The sequence below is a fragment of the Dioscorea cayenensis genome, chromosome 17, assembly GCF_009730915.1.
Source record: "Dioscorea cayenensis subsp. rotundata cultivar TDr96_F1 chromosome 17, TDr96_F1_v2_PseudoChromosome.rev07_lg8_w22 25.fasta, whole genome shotgun sequence".
Taxonomy (NCBI): Eukaryota; Viridiplantae; Streptophyta; class Magnoliopsida; order Dioscoreales; family Dioscoreaceae; genus Dioscorea; species Dioscorea cayenensis.
This window is the reverse complement of record NC_052487.1, coordinates 5359448-5379946: the sequence shown is the minus strand read 5'-3', so window position 1 is coordinate 5379946 and position 20499 is coordinate 5359448. Positions and strand designations below refer to the sequence as shown.

The 20499-nt window shown below is 34.7% G+C and overlaps 2 protein-coding genes across 2 annotated transcripts; one reads left to right on the top strand and one right to left on the bottom strand.

Annotated features, from left to right (window-relative positions):
- The first annotated feature begins 3246 nt into the window (after positions 1-3246).
- Positions 3247-5630, top strand: LOC120280258 (reticulon-like protein B2). The gene is made up of 5 exons (XM_039287035.1): positions 3247-3570; positions 4545-4725; positions 4810-4951; positions 5020-5089; positions 5201-5630. Exons 1-5 carry the CDS (start codon positions 3381-3383, stop codon positions 5368-5370), a joined length of 753 nt encoding a protein of 250 aa, XP_039142969.1. The 5' UTR covers positions 3247-3380; the 3' UTR covers positions 5371-5630.
- Positions 5631-9109: 3479 nt separating this feature from the next.
- Positions 9110-20142, bottom strand: LOC120280257 (golgin candidate 3). The gene is made up of 15 exons (XM_039287034.1): positions 19867-20142; positions 18392-18490; positions 16294-16422; positions 15913-16101; positions 15489-15624; positions 15341-15405; positions 14239-14409; positions 14000-14107; positions 13647-13778; positions 12517-12813; positions 12342-12407; positions 10856-11058; positions 10364-10418; positions 10102-10287; positions 9110-9574 (listed from the first exon to the last, which is right to left on the bottom strand). The coding sequence occupies exons 1-15, from the start codon at positions 20080-20082 to the stop codon at positions 9239-9241; spliced, it is 2388 nt and encodes a 795-aa protein (XP_039142968.1). The 5' UTR covers positions 20083-20142; the 3' UTR covers positions 9110-9238.
- Positions 20143-20499: the final 357 nt, after the last annotated feature.

Sequence of the window (20499 nt, the reverse complement as noted above, 5' to 3'; positions counted from 1 at the left end):
ACCTTCATCCAACACCTAAATCTTTCGATTTTATTCTCACTTTCTGACAAATGAACATCAGAAATCCTGGAAGTGTATCACTTCCCCCCACTTCAGGGAAGTGGCACTTCCCCCACTTCCTGACTTTCCCCCACTTTCCCTGAAATGAACGCCCCCTTATTGTCTCTACATGGGTTTTGAACTCGTGATTATCTTTTTCATCTAAAACTAAAGTAAAAGTTTTGTTAAAACTAATAAAGAATGATGGTCTTAAAAACTAAAAAAAAAGATATTTAAATAATCTGTCATATAATCTAACTGTTATTTTTACCATGGAAATTAAATATATCTCAATATTACCATTTTTGAAAAAAAGTCCTTTTTATACAAAAATGAATAGATCACCAAAAAAATATAAGATCTTAATTTGATTAAAAAAGAGAGAGTGGAAGTAAAGACTAAACAAATAATGTCGGATAAATAAATTAGATACACACAAGGTTGTTAAACATGGGTAAATGTCCCTACAATAAATGATGAGAGTGGTAAAACAAAGCTTTCAAAAAATCACATCCACGGGATTGTTCATTTAAGGGTGATTGGTCATATAAGTATATCAAGAATGTTCACTCTTATTATCAATTGGAAAAGCCTCTAAAATTAGATTCAAGAAAAGCATAGGAAGCTAAAGCTGTGTTTGATTGTCCTTGCAATATCATCTGTTTTAAATCTTGATATTCTAGGTTATAAATAACTAAAAAAAGAAAACCATGGTCAATTTTTGTGAGGATAAAATGGGTGAAAAAAGATGTTGGCAAAATATGTGGTTGTTCTTCTCCTACCAAATATTTTAGAAAATTACTTAAATAAGAAAGTCAAAGATATCCATACTTTGAGGATCAAGGTGGAGCCTCTAAGATGATCAAACCTCAATGACTAAAGTTAGATATTCATTGAAATAGATTATTGACGAAGTGAATCTAGATACGATCAACACAAGAAATTAACTATAAGAAATAAGTGATCAATCATATTGACTGCAACATGATAAAAAACACATATTGCTCCAAGCAAACCATTGTACCCTTGCTTTGCTACTTTTTAAAAAACATATTAGTCCATCCTTCCATGCCCCTCTAGGGGTGTATTCGAGCCGAGCCGTTCGTGAGCGGCTCTGTGTTCGGCTCGATAAGAGCTCATTTCGTGTTCAAATTTCATATCAGCAAATGGCCCAAGCTGAACATCATTTTCAAGCTCGATTAATAAACGAGCCAAGCTTGAGCAGCAGAAAACTCGGCTCGTTTTGGCTCGCGAACATAGTTCACTAACACAGCTCGAGAACAAGCTCGTTTATATATATATATATATATATATATTTGTGTGTGTGTGTGTGTATTAAGGTGTATATGTGACCATGTCGTTGTTGTCAATTTAAATCACACATATAGGGTTCTAAACTACTATTCAAAAGCTCAGCTCGTTAAAAGCTCGGGTCAGCTAGTTCATTAAGTTAAATGAGTTCGTAAGATAAACGAGCCAAGCTTGAACACCACCAAGCTCATCTCATTAAATCTTGTGAACAACTCGTTTATTGCATAATTTAAAGCTCGTTTATAGAATCATTTACAATTTTATCTGTAACAATCAATAATATAATCATTTATAGTGTCATGAATAAGTTTATTTACCGGATTGTTAATAATATTACAAAAAAAAAATATTTATAGATAGTTACATCACAATGTTTATTTTGTTATTATTGTAATTATTCGTTAACTTATTTAATGAAGATTTTAACAAGCTTGAACTCAAATCTTAATGATTCCATAAATAAGTTTAAATTATTCTTTTACTAAAATGATCCTCAAACTTAAATTGAGTTGAGTCGCACTTGATAATGATTTATTAAATAAGCTTTAAATGATACTATACTAAATAAAAAAATAGAAAATAAAAAAATAATCAAGTCTCAATCAAGCTAACGAGCCAAGTCTAAGCTTCGAATTTTCTTAACAAGTTGAGCTCGAGCATGAAGCTCGAAATAAGCTCGGTTAAAATAGTAACGAGACAAGCTTGAACATGAAAAATGAAGCTCAAAGAAAGCTCGGCTCAAGTTCGAGCTCTATTAAATAGTAACGAGCCAAGCTTGAACAAGGCAAACCTCAGCTCGTTTATCGCCCTACCCCCCAATTATATTAAAAATAATAAAATACACCTATTGCTATGTTGTATGATGTGAAGTAAATGATGTGGCTATTTAAAAAAAAAAATTATTTATTCATTTAAGTTTCAAACTTAAGTTGTGGTTGTCTTTGAGGTTACCGCACAAATGGCCATGTTTGATTGTCTTTATATTGGTAGCTACAAAATGACATTCAAGGCAATGACAATGACTCTCAAACAAAACTCTCCATTTACTCACAAATGCACATGTTAGTCTATTTTCATGATTCTTATCTAAATGATGCAAACTTAAGTGATAAATAAACAGCTAAACGGTCTACTTAAAAGGTATTACTTCTTTAGCTACTTTAAGTTACTTGGACCCATGTTCATCATGTCATATAAATGGTTTTCTGAATAAAAATTATAATACCCTATAAATTATGTTTATAAAAAAACAATTAACTACTAGTATTCATGTATAAAATCATCAAAATAAATCATTTTTTTTTAATTTATGTCATTGGAGTTATATGGATTTGAAGAATTCCAATTATGATAAATTGTTTGGAAAATTTTTCTTTTTTTAAAAAAAATTAAAAAGATTTTCAGAATGAACATAGGAAGGACAACTTAATGCAATTTTATAATTTCAAATTAATATTTTGGTAATCATTTAATATTCTTTAATTACCTTTTTAGTAATACAAAAATTCAAATACAAATCCTTTACCACATTTACACTTTCAAATTTGAATTAATTTCCCTTATCACCTTATTCACTTGCCTTTTAAACCCTAATTTTAAATTAAAACTTTGCAACAAATCATTCTCCAAAAAAAAAAAATATATATATATATATATATATTTAATTTATTATTAATAGAACCAACCTCCACCATAAGATTTAAAAAAAAAATTAAAAAAAAAATAAAAAACTAATAAAAGATGTACAGATAACTGATTCAAATTTAACCAGATGGTTCAAAATAAGACCGCCACGTGGCAACACATCAGAAAATCACTAATCGTAAAGAATGAATCCAACGGTTGAGATCACATCTCTCAGGATTCAGGATCTATATTATGAGGCGCCGACCCAAATCAGGAGAAGAAGATCCCAAAGAGAAGCATCTGGAATCTCCGGCGAGGTGCTACGATCCGGTCCGGTGTCCTTGCGGAGCACGATAAGCTTGTGCTTCTCTTCCTCTTCTTCTTCTTCTTCGAGTTCATCGGCCATGGCGGAGCACGCGGAGGAGTCGAAAGTGGAGGGTCTCGTGGAGAAGATCAAGGAGGAGCTCCATGATTCATCGTCCTCTGATTCGGACCACGAGAAGTCGGAACCCTCATCGTCTTCGGTCAAAGCCAAGATTTTCCGCCTCTTTGGCCGTGAACAGCCCGTCCACAAGGTCCTCGGCGGCGGCAAACGTATGGATCCCATCTCTTCTTTTGATTTTGTTCTTTGGATCTGTTTTCTTTTGTTGTTGTAGATGTAGATCGGATCTGATTATGATTTTTCGTTTTTGTGATTGAGATCTGATATAAATTTTTATTTATTCTGATTTTTTAGTTTATTTTAAATTTGGATATGATAAATTAGTGTTGATGATTTGGAATTGATTCTGTGTTTCTATAAAGGATGTTTCTCAACGTATATTTTAGTTGTTTTGCTGGGAAATTATTGCTGGAATGATGAGATTGATCCTCTATCTCTGCAAAACCAAATGTGTTTCTATAAATTGCTTTTTCAGAAAGAGAGAAAAAAAACCCCTTATATATAACAATCCGTGTTCAAAATGCTTGAATTTGCCAACGGCCTCTTGGCCTATTACCGCGGGCGTTCATTTTGCGGATGATGCAAGATTGAATTCTAAAGATCACTGCTTGCATTCTAAAACTCACGCACAGAGATATACCACAAATGTGATGAGGTATTAACTATACGGCTGTGCACGTCCCTGACTTTTCTTAAACAGGGGCACTTGTCACGTATTTGTCAAAAAAAAAAAAAATTTGCTTGAATTTGAAGTTGGGACTGAACTGAATACCAAATGGAATTTGAATGCTTGTATTTGTAATAATTTTCTTGTTTATTTCTTATTGTATATATAGATATATATGTTTATAAGAAATCATTGTGCAACGCTTGTATTCATCCCTTGGTTTTTTTAAATGGAATGTTTGAATTAGGAGTTTTGGATTAGTGGAACATTTAGATTGATATTGGTCACCACTTTCTGAGTTCATGGGTTTGGAAATGCTAAACCTTAGTGCATATATTAGCTTCTGATTCTAGGGCATAGAATACTTGGACTAGAAATCTTAGATTGGTGGAATATGGATATAGTTGTGCATTTTTTTGTTTGTGATTCGAGGGCATTTAATTTGGTCATGGTTTGCAGCTGCTGATGTATTCTTGTGGAGGAACAAGAAGGCATCGGCTGTGGTCCTTGGTGGGGCCACCGCAATCTGGGTCTTGTTCGAGCTCATGGAGTACCACCTGCTCACTCTGGTCTGTCATGGCCTCATACTCTCCCTTGCCATCCTCTTCCTCTATTCCAATGCCACTACCTTCATCCACAAGTGAGCCTTTATAAGTTAAATCAAATAGCACTTGATCGGATTATTCTATGAGCACTCAATTCAATTGTTTTCTTGGATTCATAGATCTCCACCGCGCATTCCAGAAGTGAGCATCCCTGAAGACCTCACTGTGGACATTGCTCGTTCCTTGAGGTATGAGATCAACAGGGCCATCGCTGTTCTAAGGGAGATCGCTCTTGGAAGGGACCTCAAGCAATTCCTTGGTGTAAGTTGCTCTTGGTTTGGCATTGATTTGATATAGCAATCTAGTGATGCATTTTGTGGTTTTATCAGGTGATTGCAGGACTCTGGCTGCTTTCAGTTGTTGGTGGCTGCTGCAATTTCATAACCTTGTTCTATATTGGTCTGTGCTTTCATGACCTGCTTACCTACCTTAATGAATATGGTTTGGTTTGACAAAGCTTAATGTTCTATCAATTCTTACCATGCATTTGTTGTTGGTGTGCAATTGCAGTGTTTGTCTTGCTGCATACAGTGCCTTTCGTCTATGAGAAGTATGATGACAAGATTGATGCATTTGCGGAGAAAGCCATGATAGAGATAAAGAAGCAGTATGCCGTTTTCGATGCCAAGGTTCTAAGTAAGATACCCAAAGGTCCATTGAAAAACAAAAAGCAGAACTAGGAAGGGAGATGGTATATTGGGATTGTGTTTGGTTCTATTACTTGTGCTTGGGTACGCTTTGGATCTCATCATGTTTTGTGGTCTTTTAGTGTGTTCTCTGGTTGGCTGCAATTTAGCATAACATAATGTTCAATAGTAGCACTAATGCTGTTATGTGGATGTTATAATACTGTTGAGAGTATTATTTGTTATGCCTAGTATTTTTGTTTATGCTGTGAGTCTGACCTTTTAACTGGAAATTTAGCAGTTGTTTCTGTTTACCGTTTGTGATGACTATTCTATTTTTTTTGCTCATTGTGTTTCTAACTTAAAATAAATAAATAAAAATATAATATAATTATATTGTAATCATATAACAACTTCAATGATGTTTATTGTTTGTGTGGTTGTGATTGATTTTAGGGATTGAGAGATTTCCAACCTTCCGGACCAAACAATATCATTTCCCTTTTGTAAATCTTATCTACTAAAGTAGGGATATTTTATGAAAATGTTGGTTCGTGTTCATTTTGATATTTGAAAGTACCTTTTAAATTTCGATTTGTGGATGTTAAGATAATCATGAAAACTGATGAGATAAACCAAATGGCCTATTAATCACTTCATCCCGCTCACATTACTATTATATAAAATTTAAAGGTCAAAATCGAGATTTTAGTTGCTGAAGGGCAAAATGGACATTTATCAGTTTGACTATTATAAAAAAGTCAGATTATCGACTTGGAAAACAAAGTTTTTATGTATAGGGGTAGATGTACCCTCATCAATTCTCTGCTATACCAACCTACATGATGTCTATTTCTAGATTAGTCTCTTGGATGGTGGGGTCCATTGAAAGTTTCAAAGGGGATCTGGATTCTGGACAAATCTAAATATCATCTGGTAAACTGAAAATGACCATATTAATCACCTGAATAGGGGGTGGGGATTATTAACTTAGGAGGAATTTAACTGTGTGCTCCTTGAAGGAACTCAACTTGGCACTCCTAGAGAAATGACGGTGGAAAATCATAAATAACACTAAATAATATTTTTTTGTACGGTTTTTTTTAATCCAATTTAATTACTTTCAGAATATTTTAACTTAAAATTTAAAGTCTTGCTTGGATGAAGTGTAGCAAGGGTTCATAAAGTAAAGGGGAGGGAAAGGAAAGGAAGGGAAGGGATCAACCCATACCATGTTTGGGGCAAAGGTCAAGTAAAGGAAGGTTTTGAAGGTAAAACAAAGTAATGTTACACATTGTTATTACCAAAATACCCTTTGAGTTTCAAATGTTCTATTATGATAAATAATGGATCGATAAATAAATTTTATTCATTAATCTCAATTAAATATGGCTAGAAAATAATTAATTAACATAAAAAGTCTATAAATATTTTCAAATCTTGTATACAATCCCATATATATTTGTAAATATAAATAAAAAGATATTTTCGTCCAATAAAATTATAACTAAAGATTCCGGTGGATCTCCGGTGATAAGAGAAGGAGATAAGGCTCAATGGTAAGGTTTTTTTTTATTTGCATTCATTCCCAAAATTAAAGGATATTATTAGTTATTACAAATTTATTAAAAGGGCATTTTCGTCTATAGAATTATCAACCCTTCCCAACTCTCCAATTTGGAGGGGTTGAGAAATGGGGTGTTTTCAACCCCCCAAAACCCTCCAAAACCCTTATCTCCTCCCCCACCCTTCTCCCCAAGCAAGTGTTAAAGGAACCCTTACCTCCAAAACCCCTCTCAACCCTTCTCCCCAAGCAAGGGAGGGGATGTTTGTTTGCGAGGAGTGAAATTAAGGAGAAATGAGATATGAATGAGAATAAAAGGGAATGGATTAGGAATGGAAGGAAAACTGTGTTTTGTTGGAGGGTACGGGAGGGTAATTCATTGGGAATTAGAAAAATAAAAGTGAAAAATTATAATAAAGAGACTTTTATATTTTTAATATAAGTTAATAAGTAAAAAATGTTAGGTTAAATTATTATTTATTTTGGGGCAAATATGATATTTCACCCCAAGGAGTGAGAGAGGAATGAACAATCCTTCCATTTTTTGGATAATTGTCACTCATCTCTCACTCCTCACTCATTACCCACCCATTCTTTTCTCACTCATACATAATCATCCAAACAAGGCATTGGAATTACTATGTAATAATTCTCATTCCATGCCTTGCAACCAAACACCCTTTTAGAGTTTGTTTCTTAAAAAACAACATATGTACTCTTCCTTATGGTAAGGTATCCAATGCTCTCTGTTTTAGGATTTTTGTCCAACCACTTATTGTGGATGGCATTCCACTCTTTTAGGCAAGACAATTGGCATACCAATCAGGTCTTAAAATATCTTTGGCTTGATTCTTTCTTGAAGTCAAAAGAGCCCATGGGAACAATTAAAGACCTAACCACTAGCTCCATGGCAGCTAATAGGGTTTTAGATCCTGTGTTGGCCGAGATCCGTGAACAAATTAGTTCGCCCATTCCGGGGAGGATGGATTACATGGTTTGGAAACCATCACCAAATAGTGGTTTCTCTGTTTGATCTTTCTATAGATTTCTGATTAACCGAGGACAATGATGTAGGATCATTCTTGTCATCTTTAAACGTTTGCCCTGGAAAATCAACGCCTTCAACTAGCTTGTTTGGGATAACAAATCCTTACCCTAGACAAGCACTTTTATATGGATTGTAATAGATTGATTACCCACAACTACTTGCATCTTATGCCAAAGTGACATTGAAATTGTAGACCACTTGTTCTTCCGTTGCCCTATTGCGGTATTCATGTCGAATTACTTTGCACAAATTCTAAGGTTCAACAAGATCCCGATCTTAACAGCTAATCCATGGAAGGGCTGGTATAGGGAATTAGCGCCCTGACATAGGTTTTCCTATTCGTGGCTTATAAGGACAATTGTTTGGCAAATTTGGCTTGGAAAAAATGATTGCATTTTTAATTTTATTCCGATATCAGTATCTTCCTTGTTTATGAAAACAGTTATATATGCCTTTTCTTGGTTTCCGTAGCTCTTTTGACCAAAAAACAAAAGCTGGAGGACTTGTCTTTTGTAATCCAGAGAAGTATTTAGTTCTTATGACACTTCTTGAGCGATGATGAGTTAGGCCTTGACAATGGCCTTGCTAATATCGCCAACTAGTTTGGTCACTTTCGGCTATTCTCACTTTTGCCTATTCTCTAAGTCGTCAGCTAGTTTGGTCACTTTCGACTATTCTCATTTTTGACCATTCTCTAGGAGGAGATACTCTCTACGTATAAGGGTCTGTCTTTGTTATTGTTAGGGTTTTTTGTTTCCATTTGTTGTTGCATCCACTTTCAATGGACCCACTTGTCATGTGCTTGAATGCGGGCATTCATATGGTGGGTTTAATTCAACCAAATTATTGTGTTTTAATAATTTTTTTGGTATAAATAAATTTTATAATTAATAAAAATTAACTATAAATTTGTCAACCAGAGATAATTTTTTTTTCCTGGCTTATTATTGTATATTAATTTTCTTTTACGGACCTTGATCATTTTTCTTTCAATGGTTTCATCGTGTGCCACCAAAGTAATGTGCTCACGTATCTTGACAATTTATTGGACAAAAATGAAAATACTTATAATCATGTCGCGATTAATAATTAGCATTGCCAAGCAAAACATCTCTCTCTCTCTCTCTCTCTCTCTCTCTCTCTCTCTCTCTACATATTCCATTGCAAAACTTACATATTAGTGAGCAAGAAAAAGAAATAATCGATGCACTTTGATTTATGAACATATGGATATGGCAGTAATACAACAAAAAATAATATCTCTGCACACACAAATCTCTCTTTCAATTAACCTCAACCACATCATCATTTCAATACCTTGGAAGCTGCTGCCTTGAAAACTTAGAGCTGTAATCTGACAGTGGGGAAACTGATGTATTTAAAGGCACTGTTGCAAATTCACTTTCAGGTTGCTCAGACGTCCTGTTTGGGTTTGCAGGAAGAGTTGTGAACCGGCTACCTGAAGAATGCACAGATGGGTAACTGGAAGTTTGAAAAGGTGGTGGGTGAGTTCTATGGTTGGGAACCGGTGTCGACTTTGTCGGGCTCTGTGCGGTTGATGCTGCTCTGGCGGCATCGGCAGATTCCCTTCTCTCCCTTTCTTCATTTTCCTTGAGAAGAAAGTCCACCCACAGGTCTGCGAAAGACTGAAATACAAGATAGTCATGTCAGGTGAAGAAGAAGTTTTAAAACTATGGCGCAATCACTTCACAAGTCTGTGAAAAAGCATGAACTCTTATTGTGATCAATCAGCATCATATTATAGCATGAGCTCTTGCTGTATGCATTGAAGAACAGTTGTTGCGATCCTTTGGTTATTGATGTTATTAGATATTAACAGAGACACATGAAATTTATCTATCATATAAACCTCATCCAAAGGCAACATAAGAAAAATTTCATCATTCAAACCTATTAGTTAGATTTTTTTTTTGTTGCCTAGTAAGTCCCTTCTTTTGACATCAATACCATGAAAAACAAATTTCAATCTTGAGGATATAAGAAGGTTAGGGATACACTAAACATAGATCTACTAATTGTATCATTCTTGATGCATCGGACTAATATTATCACCCATTGTGTCAAAACACATTGGCATAGCACAGAAGCAGGCAATGATCAAGTGCTCAGTGAAGTAAAAAACTGAACGTATTGGAACATGAAGAAATAGTACCTGGTTATCAGAAGATGCTCCAGAAGGCGTCGCATGAGAGCTTCCGCCTATGATTCCTCCAACAAGACGACCTGGAAGTCCCAAAACACCTCGAACAACACCCTTGCCAGCAACTTGCTGAGCCAAACCTATTCTTTGCTTTTCTTCTTCAGAGAAGCCCAGCATGCGAACCATAAGATCCAAAACCTGGCAGCACCACATGTTGAAGTTAGTTTTTGAACAAACAAACCACGACTGCTTTTACAAGCAATGTATACACTACCTCTTTACTGTGATTTCTCTGGAAATAAGTCACTAGCAACTTGATAACTATGCGCCTGTCAAGGAAAAATTGGTTGATTAAATTGGGCAATGATGACAATTGAGTATTTTACAAATGTTGGAAGGACCTCACATATCACTCAACCTCATGACGATTGGACTACTCAAGTGTATGATTAAGAGAAAAAACAATGTGTTTCACATCTGATATTGGCAACATGATCTGATGTTCAGTCTGTACCGAGTCATCAAACAACTTTAGCTAAAGCGCAGGTTCAACATACCATATACTAAAATATCTATAATCAGATATATATTAATATCCAGAACTATTTGGTTGTAGAAGTCCCTCCCTAAATTAAGAGTATCTGAGTTATTAATTTCCAACATTCGAGTCATTCTCAAAATTTTCAACTTGGCCATGAAGAAATATTTGTCATATATGACAACACAATGCTAGTTAAGAGCAAACCAAATTGTTGAAGTGACTTACCTGTCAACATAGTTGTCTGAGTCCAATGACATCCTATTCAGTGTAGTCATACTCTTCTCCAAAGCTCGTCGTAGTCTTGAATTTTCTTCCTCAAGCTTTGTTATGGAATATTTGCTCTCAGATAACAGCCTTTCAGTTTGTGATAGTCTAGAATTGATGTCAGCCTTCTCTTTTCCCAATATTTCCATCTTTTCATTTGCAACCTAAGCATGTCAATGCAAAATTAATTTGTCATATTGGAGTTACAAATAGAGAATCAACAAAATAACAATGTATTCCACCAAATAAATAACAATTCAAGAGTAAGAATTTTTAAATTAAGACCAGCTTAAGTAACAGTCTTACATAATCAGCATATAACAAACTACAGTACATTTCACCATTCAAAGGGCTTTACTTGAACACGTTAAATTACAAATTACAAGGTGATTAAACTAGATAAGAATTATCTCTGTTGGAATTAACACCAGGAGTAGAAGATAATACACATCCCAAATTTTCATTCAGGTGCTGTTCTGAAAGCATTATGCATTCTCATGTTACAGAAATGAGCAGACCCATTTTTCGTCCAAGGCTCCTTACAGAGATGTACCTTCTCAAGTTACAGAAAAGAAATAAAACCTTTTGAACACATTTATATCTATGCAATTTGAGTAGCTTTGCCCACATATGCCATCTAGGTAAGTTCTAGGACGTTGAGAAATCAACAGAATCACAATGCTTAAATCCATCAAACAGGAGGATCTGCTAGTCCATTATGACTATGATGCTATGGTTTTTTTTTTATGGTTAAGTTCAATATTCAGTGGACAAGAAAAAATAAGGAATCCATAAATATGGGAAATGAAATCAGAATAATGAGTTATTAGTTTCAAATACTGAAGCAATATTACCAAATAAAGTACATCCCACAAAAACTTATATGATGTTTCCAGCCTTTGATATGCTGGCATACAAAAAAATAAAGGAAAAAATCTTGTAATCACATGAACAGTGAAGATAAATTTTATTTCATTAGTTGGCCAGTACAACACGCATAAATATTTTAATGGCAATTCACTCATGCCAATTACCTGGAGTACGATAATGTGAGGTCGTCATATCATAGATAAGCAACTAATATGCACATTTTATAGATCCATATTCAATAACCCCCATACTTTTTTCAGTGACACTAACTCATGCAATTCCACCGCACATTTAGGATAGTCTGAATTGAACATAAGCTAACAGTGCAAGCTATATTCATTAAAACATAGATCCCTTATGACATATTTAGGATACTTTGAAAGAGGAAAAGCATGTAAGCAGACAGTGCATGCCATATTCATTACATCTACATCTTACCAGTGATTAGCATGAGCTTGCATTCTCCAAGTAATTCTAAGCAATATAAAGAGCCAGTTTACAAGTCTATATTTACTTGTGGCCAAAAAAGGAATTCCGCATGAGATACAAAGAACAAAAAGCAGCAAACAAGGCATACCTTCAGCGTTTGTGAAAGTTTATCCAATTCTTCTCTCGTTGAAGCTAGATCTCTACCTAGCCTTTCCTATCATTCGATATCCAGATGAAAGTCATGACAATGATCCAAATACCACAATACCATTTAAAAAAAAAAAGAATATAGAAGAGAGAGAGACCGGAGTATTTTCAATTACCTTGGCTTCAGTTTCAGCATAATATTGGCCCAGGGCAGTTTGCAGATTCAGCAGCTCAACATTTTTAGCATCAATTGTGCTCATGCATGTTGCAACCTTTTCTTTCAGAGCATGAATCAGTTCATTTAGCTTGTGAAGTTCTTCACTCTTCGATCTATTGATCTCCCCCCTTTTTGCCATTTCCTGCTTCAGAGCCTTCTCCAGTTGCAATATCTGAGTTCTTTGATACTCAGAGTTAGACCTAAGCTCCTCAATGATTTTGTTATCCTCATCCATCTTATTTGATTCTTCAATTTCCTAGACAAGACCGGAGTAGAAGAAACCATCCTCAATTTTGACTGCAGAATGTTTGGAAAAAAACAGACTTAAGTGCACACCCCATTTTTGTGAAGCAACACTCAATCCACTACCAACTACCAACCACTTTCAAAGTCAAATATGCTGCAGTAACTTAATCTCAAGCAAATTCGAGGCGCTAAACTGTATTCAGTGAAAGAGAATAACAAAGGCGGTTAGCTCCCACACAAGTAGCAGCCATGACCTGAAAACTATCTTGACAGTGACTAAGGACAGACATAATTAAGTGGTCAGGAGCTAAATATCTCCAAATTTCTTCAGTCAGACACCATGAAGTAAAAAATATAAGCTCAATTTTACATAAAACATATCAAATTTAGCCCCTTTCTGTAACCTACTACTGTAAATGCTTTTCTTGAAGAGACTTCTACCATTTTCTAAAGGTTGAGCAACATAAGAAACTATAAGATAGCTTTATCATAAAGAAATGCATATTCTAAAGGCTATGAGAGCGAAACAATTCCAACTAATTGAGTCATATTAGTCTAGTTTCTGCATGTGTTGTGTGATGAAGAGGTCAAAAACATAGAAGATGGGAAAGAATTAATTGCCCGAGCAGCAAAGCCCATGTAAAGAATATCTGAATGATCATTACTTTTTCCTTGGAAGGAAAATAACTTGGAATTGTTGAAATAACTAGTGTACTCACAACATAGGAAGAAAAAGTTTTGGATGAGAAGTGCAGAGATTATCATATGATTAACAAACCACAGCAGAAGAAAACATGTTCAAAATAGAGAAGGCAACTGGAGAAGAAAAGATTTGTGATTTACCTGTTCCAACATGTGCTGCTTCAGACGGGCTAATTCTTGTGAAGCTTTGTCCCTCTCTCTGCATGCTTTGTTCAATGATTTCTCCAGCTGTTGTATCATTAATTCCATCTCCTCTTTTGCATTTAAAGTTACCTATAATGCCAAAAACATTTAAACTAATATAATAATAGCATAAGGTAGATTCAATGACCCTAAGGCAGGTGGCCTCAGAAACCTTAGAAGGTAGAAAGGACTGCCAACAAATAGACCAAAGTAGAGACAGTTTTCAAACAAGGACTTATAAAGAAAATGAAAGGCCAAGCAACTAATTAGTAGGTCACAGAGAAAAGGCAAAAGACAGAGGAGACAAGTACCTCATTCAATTTTTGTGAATTTAGAGGATCTGAATTACAAGCATCAGCTTTCTCTTGCATGCTCCTCTTCAGCTGTTCCAAGTTTTCATTCATTTCATCCTTCTCTACCTATGAGAAAGACATCTTGTTAATATAACATAGTCCTGAATTTGAAAATTGATTCACTACAACAAGATAGAGATTGTAAAACATGATTTCAAATGAGACAACTAAATTCAATTGGAATTGTGAGTACCAACCTTCAGTGCAGCATTCTCCTTCTCCAACTTTGCAATCATGGTTTTCAAACTTTCTATAGTTTCATGTGTTACTTTATCTGTACTTCTTCTATCCAATTCCATCTGCAGGTATGTAAGTTTTGAGATATTCTCATTTAGTTCCTTCTGCAATCCACTCACTTCAGCAGAGGCCTATAAGTCAAAAAATAAGAACTCAATCAGCAAATGGACAAGAGCAGCAGTTAATAAATTTTTTTATATTATTATTGCAACATAAGAAAATGGCCAAAAATTCATCCAAAAGCTTTATGTGTGAAGCCTCTGATATAAATCTAAATGTATAATGCATTTTTTGTAATTTAATGAGAATACTAATATAATGATACCAAAATGAACCTAAACAATCAGGAGAAGACGGTTTTAATATCGAGTCAGATGCTCATTGCTGGGTAATAGGATATCCTGAACTCCTAACATGACAGTTGAAACATTATTGGGTCCATGAGATTATTTATTTTGATATTTCCCTAAAAGCAGTGACGCATAATATGCAGAACATAGAAAGAAACAGGCAGAGATCCACATCAAGGAAGCAGAAAATGAGAAAGATCCAAACAGAAGGAAAATAGATCGCGCACAGCTCCAATATAATCTATATATCAAACAATAAAAATCAACGTATTATACGTAAATTTAATATTATCAAGTCAATGCACCAAATGCATGCTCATAACCCACATGACCACTCTGAATATCTTCTAATTTTAGAAGGGGTAGCAAGAAGATCAAAAGATAGCTTCATTAAATGGAAATACTAAGAAAATTTGCATGCAAAACTCCTGTTAGAACAATGAAAACCATAAAAAGGCTGTTTCCACACTTCCAACTTTTCTGCCCAGGTTGCCAAGTAGCAACCTTGGTAATGTCCCGTGGCACAAGCAAGAAAGCAAACAAAACAAGGGCATATGCAAAATCAAGATGCAGTAATTCAGAGAAAGAAAGAAAAAAAAACAAAATTTATATTATATAGATGTGAAAAAAGTCACAAGAAGACTTAGAGAAAAGGGTGGAAAGATTCAAAACTAAGTGCTAAAGTTAAGCAAATATTCCATCTAGTACTTACTTTCTCCTTATCCATCTTCAAACCATATAGTTCCTTCCGGAAGGATTCATTCAACTGATGTTCCTCTGGAAAAAATTAAAAATCATTAAAGGTGTTTGATAATAAAGCAAAACACAACTATATGAAGTTTGTCTCACAAAGAACGAACCTTGTAATTTAACCTTCACATTTTTAAAATCCTCACGCTCTTTGACTAGTTGTGCTTTTAATTCTTCAATCTCATACTTGATGTCATCTCTTGAAGTCATCAAAGATCTATTATTTCCTTCATGCAATGAAAGCTCCTACAGCATGCATCAATGTACTATTAATATACAACATTTCCATGACTAAAGAACACAAGGGAGACTAGTTAGAAAACAGTTGAAACAACAAGTATTGGCTTCTAGAACATCAAATAAGACTTCTGAAAAATTTAGTGAGAACCACAATAATAATTAAGTTAGAAGAAATAAGGATGGGGATCAGAAACAAAAATGCATACAAAACTTAATTTATGATTCAGAAACCGTAAAAGCAACACAACAGTCTTTTAACTAATAAGTAAGAATAAAAACAATGCTACCAAGTACCTCCTCAATTCCCTGTGCATTCACAATTCTTTGGTCAATCTTTTGAAATGCATTGAATTGAGTTGGTTGCATGCTACCATTAATAAAACTATCTTGCTTAGAGAAACTTCCTTTGGGGGTTCCAGTGGACCGCAAATTCACTTGGTTTGGATTTCTGTGGAGACCACCGGGTGACATGTCTGTCCTCCCCTGTTAAATTGTTGAAATGGATGAGCAAACTTCTATGTTGAAACAGTTGATTCAAGTCTACATTGTGTAGCAAATTCATTCAGTCACTTACTCTTCACATGCATGGATGCTTTCTATACATTTGGGGTAGTATAGGTAACAGTTACATGAAAGAGTTGTCATGGACAAGTTGTGATATAATATGACGATTACCTTGACCATGCTAAAGTTATTTGATATTGATCGTGGACCACCATCTCTTATTATAGACCCACCAACATTCTTTTCCTCCGCCGTTTTTCTAAGTGAATTGTTTTCTTCCCGTAACCTATTAAGTTGTTCCTGTCCAAAGCAAGTACAAGAACTGAGGTGCAATTCAACTTACAGGATTTACTGAAACCTTAGATTAAGAAATAAATGTTGCTTACCTTCAGACAGCAGATATGGAAAACACATTATAAATGGAAAGAATCAGACAAGGATACAATCAAATAACTGAACTATTACGAGTAAAAATACAGTCACATGTTCACTTGCAGATATGAAAAGTGACCTTTAAATTTTGCAGATATGAAAAGTGACCTTTAAATTAAAAGTAATAATGATAAGTTTGTGACTTCAGAGAAAAAACTTCCTGAGTAAAATGAAGTTGAAACTTGCTAACCAGTTGTGCTGAACACAAAGGAAAAGGATTATTGATGCAAAACTTCTAAGTAAAAGCTAAAGGCTCAACTAAATATGTACCATGTGACACACACACACACACACACACACACACAAAAGACTAATTGAATACAAACTACCATAGCTGGCCCAAGTACTGGGCCAGATTTTTGTCAAGATTATTATCCATGTGAACTCTATTTGTTTTCAAAATATGAATTTAATCTCCATAATCACAAATAAAACTCGGCCAAACATTACATCAGAAGTTATAACTACTGATTTAAAAAGCTGATTGGTCCAGCCAGTCAAACTGCTGGAAACAGGAACCTGATGAGTGCAAAGCATTTTTGCTGTTAGGAAGATCAGGATCATAAGGACTTTTATAGGTGGTAAATTTGGGAAGGTAAAGGGTGGTACCTAAACATTTGACTTTTCTTCTGACTATTTTATATTTTAAAAATATTTCAACTATTGCTTAATTTTGACGTCCCCGTTTAACCCAGTGTAACCGCTGGTTCAAGTTTTGAACCTTTTAACTTCATTTATGGTTTTGCTGATGGTCCATTTTCAAAACAATGGCTTTAGCTATTGAGACCAGTAAGGTTTTCAGATTTATTTATTAGAACACTAAAGGTACTAGGTCAGGTCGAGCTATAACAGAATTGCTAACAATTTATTCTTGGAGGGTCTAACTAATACTGAGTAAATAAGGTTCGCAGGCAATCTTCAATTGCTGTTGCAGTAACTATAGAGAAAAAAAATGTAAGTGATAGGTACAAAAGAGACTCAGTCCCACAGCACAGTCCAAGGCATCTACATAACCAACACCATTTTGGGTGAATAAAAATACTTCCGGGTTACACCATTACTGGCTTTTGTACAAAATAAACTCAAATTCATATTTTTTTTGCCCTTCTATTGAATTTTCTAATAAGAGGCATAAGGGAACAAAAAAGGATAAGGAAATCTGCAAACTTAGAGGAATATCACCAAATTTTTTGCAAATCATACACAATACAAATAAGTACCACTATCAAAGTTTATGAGTATTTCATGTAAAATTATGAATTAAGTGGTTTAAATCAGAAAAGTAGTTTTTGGTACATTTTGCAGTTACCATAAATTTAGAGATAGTTGTGTTAACTATAGCATGGAATAATTGAGTTACATCATAGTTAGAATAAAATTAGATATGACCAGTTCTGGTTATGGGGTGACTTTTGAAGAATAAGTTTTCTGGTACTCAAAGTAAGACTTATTAGAGCCTCAACTATACAAAAACTAATGGTTTCATATTTAATACCTTGAAGACCTATGTATAGAATTCCATCATATCGAATTCTTTATTCACCCAGAAGCAAAAGGCATGACTGAACATACATATTAAGGGGCAAGAATGAATAACAATGAAAAAGACAAACAAGAATGAGTTCAATACAAGTAACAGAAATAGATAAAATCCAGAACCAAGCATCCTTGAGATAAAATATTCACAACAAAAATTACACTGCCAGATTTTCCAGCAGGAACACAATTTTCATCAAGAAAATCAAATTCAAAAAGAGCTAAATCTCAAGACCTGAGGAAAAACACTTTATTGAAAAATTTATATTATGAGCAATACATGATTGATATGAAAAAATACCTCTTTTTCCTTCAACATAGATGCATAATTAAATGATAGCGCTTTTATCTCTGCCTCAGATGCCTGAAGCTTCTGGATGTCTGCCTTGTATTGGGCTATCTATAAAAAGAATGAAAGCAGAATATCACCAAGCTATTGTTAAAACTGGTCAACATACACCTACCATCAGGATAAAAGAAATTAGAATATGAACATCCGTTCAAAGTTGGGGTATATAGCTAATTTCTTCAAAGTTTAAACAGTGTCTAGTTCTTGTTATAGGAATTTGAGATAAGTATACACACACTGGTGAACAGGAATCAATTGTTAGTCAAATTATTTATAGCCATTACAAAAAAATAAAAATTAAAAAAATTAAAAATTACTGTTATTCAAAGCTACTGCCATCTGGTTCATTATCACTTACAACAGCGTTGATCCATATGAAAATCTAGTAATAACAGAAATTTCAAAAAGATGTGAAAGAAGATTACTGATCAAAAAGACATAAAAGAACTATGAATGCATAAACATCTACCTAAAAGATTACAACTCTATCCAATTTAGCCTAATACAACTAGCGTTACCTCATAATTATCAAAATATATACAAATAACTGAGATTCAGAATAATGTATTCTTCTCCAAGAATTCAAACAGAAGAAGTTGCTTTAGCAAATTTTCAGAATCTTTACCACCATTTAGATCCAACAAGATTTATATATGTAACTTTATCTATTTCCACCCCTTCAAAAAAACACAAACGCTTAAATCATTTACTTAGTCTTCCACTTTGGCACTTCAGTAAAATATTCATAAAATAAACCCCTTTTTTTTGTAGTCCTATCAAAGGGAAATTTCAATTAGTCAAGGCTGCCTTAACTATGCCAGATGGGAACCAGAGTAGGAATTAAGATGTAATCATTTTATTATTTTAACTATAACTTCCCAGCTGGAGATATCCAAACCCTAAATCTATCACTTGGGATGATAAAGATTAAACTAACTCCTTATAACCTGGTAAAGGGAAAAAGAATTAGATGACCACTCCATAATCTCCAAAACATGAATCATAGCTTAACACATAAAGGTCCTCAAGGACTAGAAGCAACATTGCATTGGCGATGGCACAATAGAATTATCTAAATCATTCATAGTTCTCAGCCCACATAAGCCTCAACGCAGATGGAAGGGCAAAACCAGCCAAGAACCAAGTACCTTCCGCAGCACCTTCCCTCACACCATCCAACAAAATCAGAATCCATAAAGACTTGGAACAACCAATTTCATTCACTGAAGTTAAAAAGCTACATAAGATCAAGATCCAGGAGACAATCATGCCTAAGAAACAAGCATATCTTACTAAATTCCTCAAAATATAAGAAATCAACAAGAAGATTGAAATCATATAAGAAAGAAACAACAATAAGAAATCCAACAAAACAAAGAACTACAACCAGATTCCAAAACACCAATCGAGAGAAATCTGAAGCAAACCTCATCAAGGGAGGCGTAGCCGGTACCATTGGGGATCGGAGACGTGGTCGGAGATCTCGAGTGGGACAACCTCCGAGAAGCACGGCGATCAGCGTTGACGGCGCCGTCGGCGGAAGAGGTTCGGTACAGTGGGGGCTGGAGCTCGTCGGCGGCGTCGAGGACCTCGTTGGCGATCCGTGAGAGGCTCTCCTTGTAGGCGGCGATGGAGCTCCGCATGGTCCCTGGATCTCGAGGAACCGAATCGGAGACGAAGAAGAAGAGGTATAGATCTGAAAAGAGGAAGGAAACTGGAATGCGTTTATACGTGGATGGATGGAGAGGTACTAGACATGGAGCGTTTTGCATTAAACACCCTAGAAATAATTAAATGTCAACTTTTGCGCATAGACCCCGGAAAAGATCCATAATTATATAATTATCTTTTAATAACTCAGTTTGCCGAAACTTTATGCATGAATTTGAATTTATATGATTAAATTGTGTTGAAACTTGCCATGGTAACTAATAGTTTTATATTGGTTTTTATACATATGAATAAATATATTTTGGGATAAAAATGTTAAAACTAAATAGAAGAAATAGGATTATGCTAATGTTGTTTCTGATCTTTGATAAAATAGTAGTTTATTTATT

Coding starts and splice junctions, on each gene's coding strand:
- LOC120280258 (XM_039287035.1), top strand. CDS start 3,381: ATGGCGGAGCACGCGGAGGAGTCGAAAGTGGAGGGTCTCGTGGAGAAG. Junction 4,726..4,809: donor GCCACTACCTTCATCCACAA/GTGAGCCTTTAT, acceptor TTGGATTCATAG/ATCTCCACCGCGCATTCCAG. Junction 5,090..5,200: donor CATAACCTTGTTCTATATTG/GTCTGTGCTTTC, acceptor GTGCAATTGCAG/TGTTTGTCTTGCTGCATACA.
- LOC120280257 (XM_039287034.1), bottom strand. CDS start 20,082: ATGCGGAGCTCCATCGCCGCCTACAAGGAGAGCCTCTCACGGATCGCC. Junction 14,410..15,340: donor TGAAGATGGATAAGGAGAAA/GTAAGTACTAGA, acceptor TTTGACTTATAG/GCCTCTGCTGAAGTGAGTGG. Junction 10,288..10,363: donor AGAGAAATCACAGTAAAGAG/GTAGTGTATACA, acceptor TGGTGCTGCCAG/GTTTTGGATCTTATGGTTCG.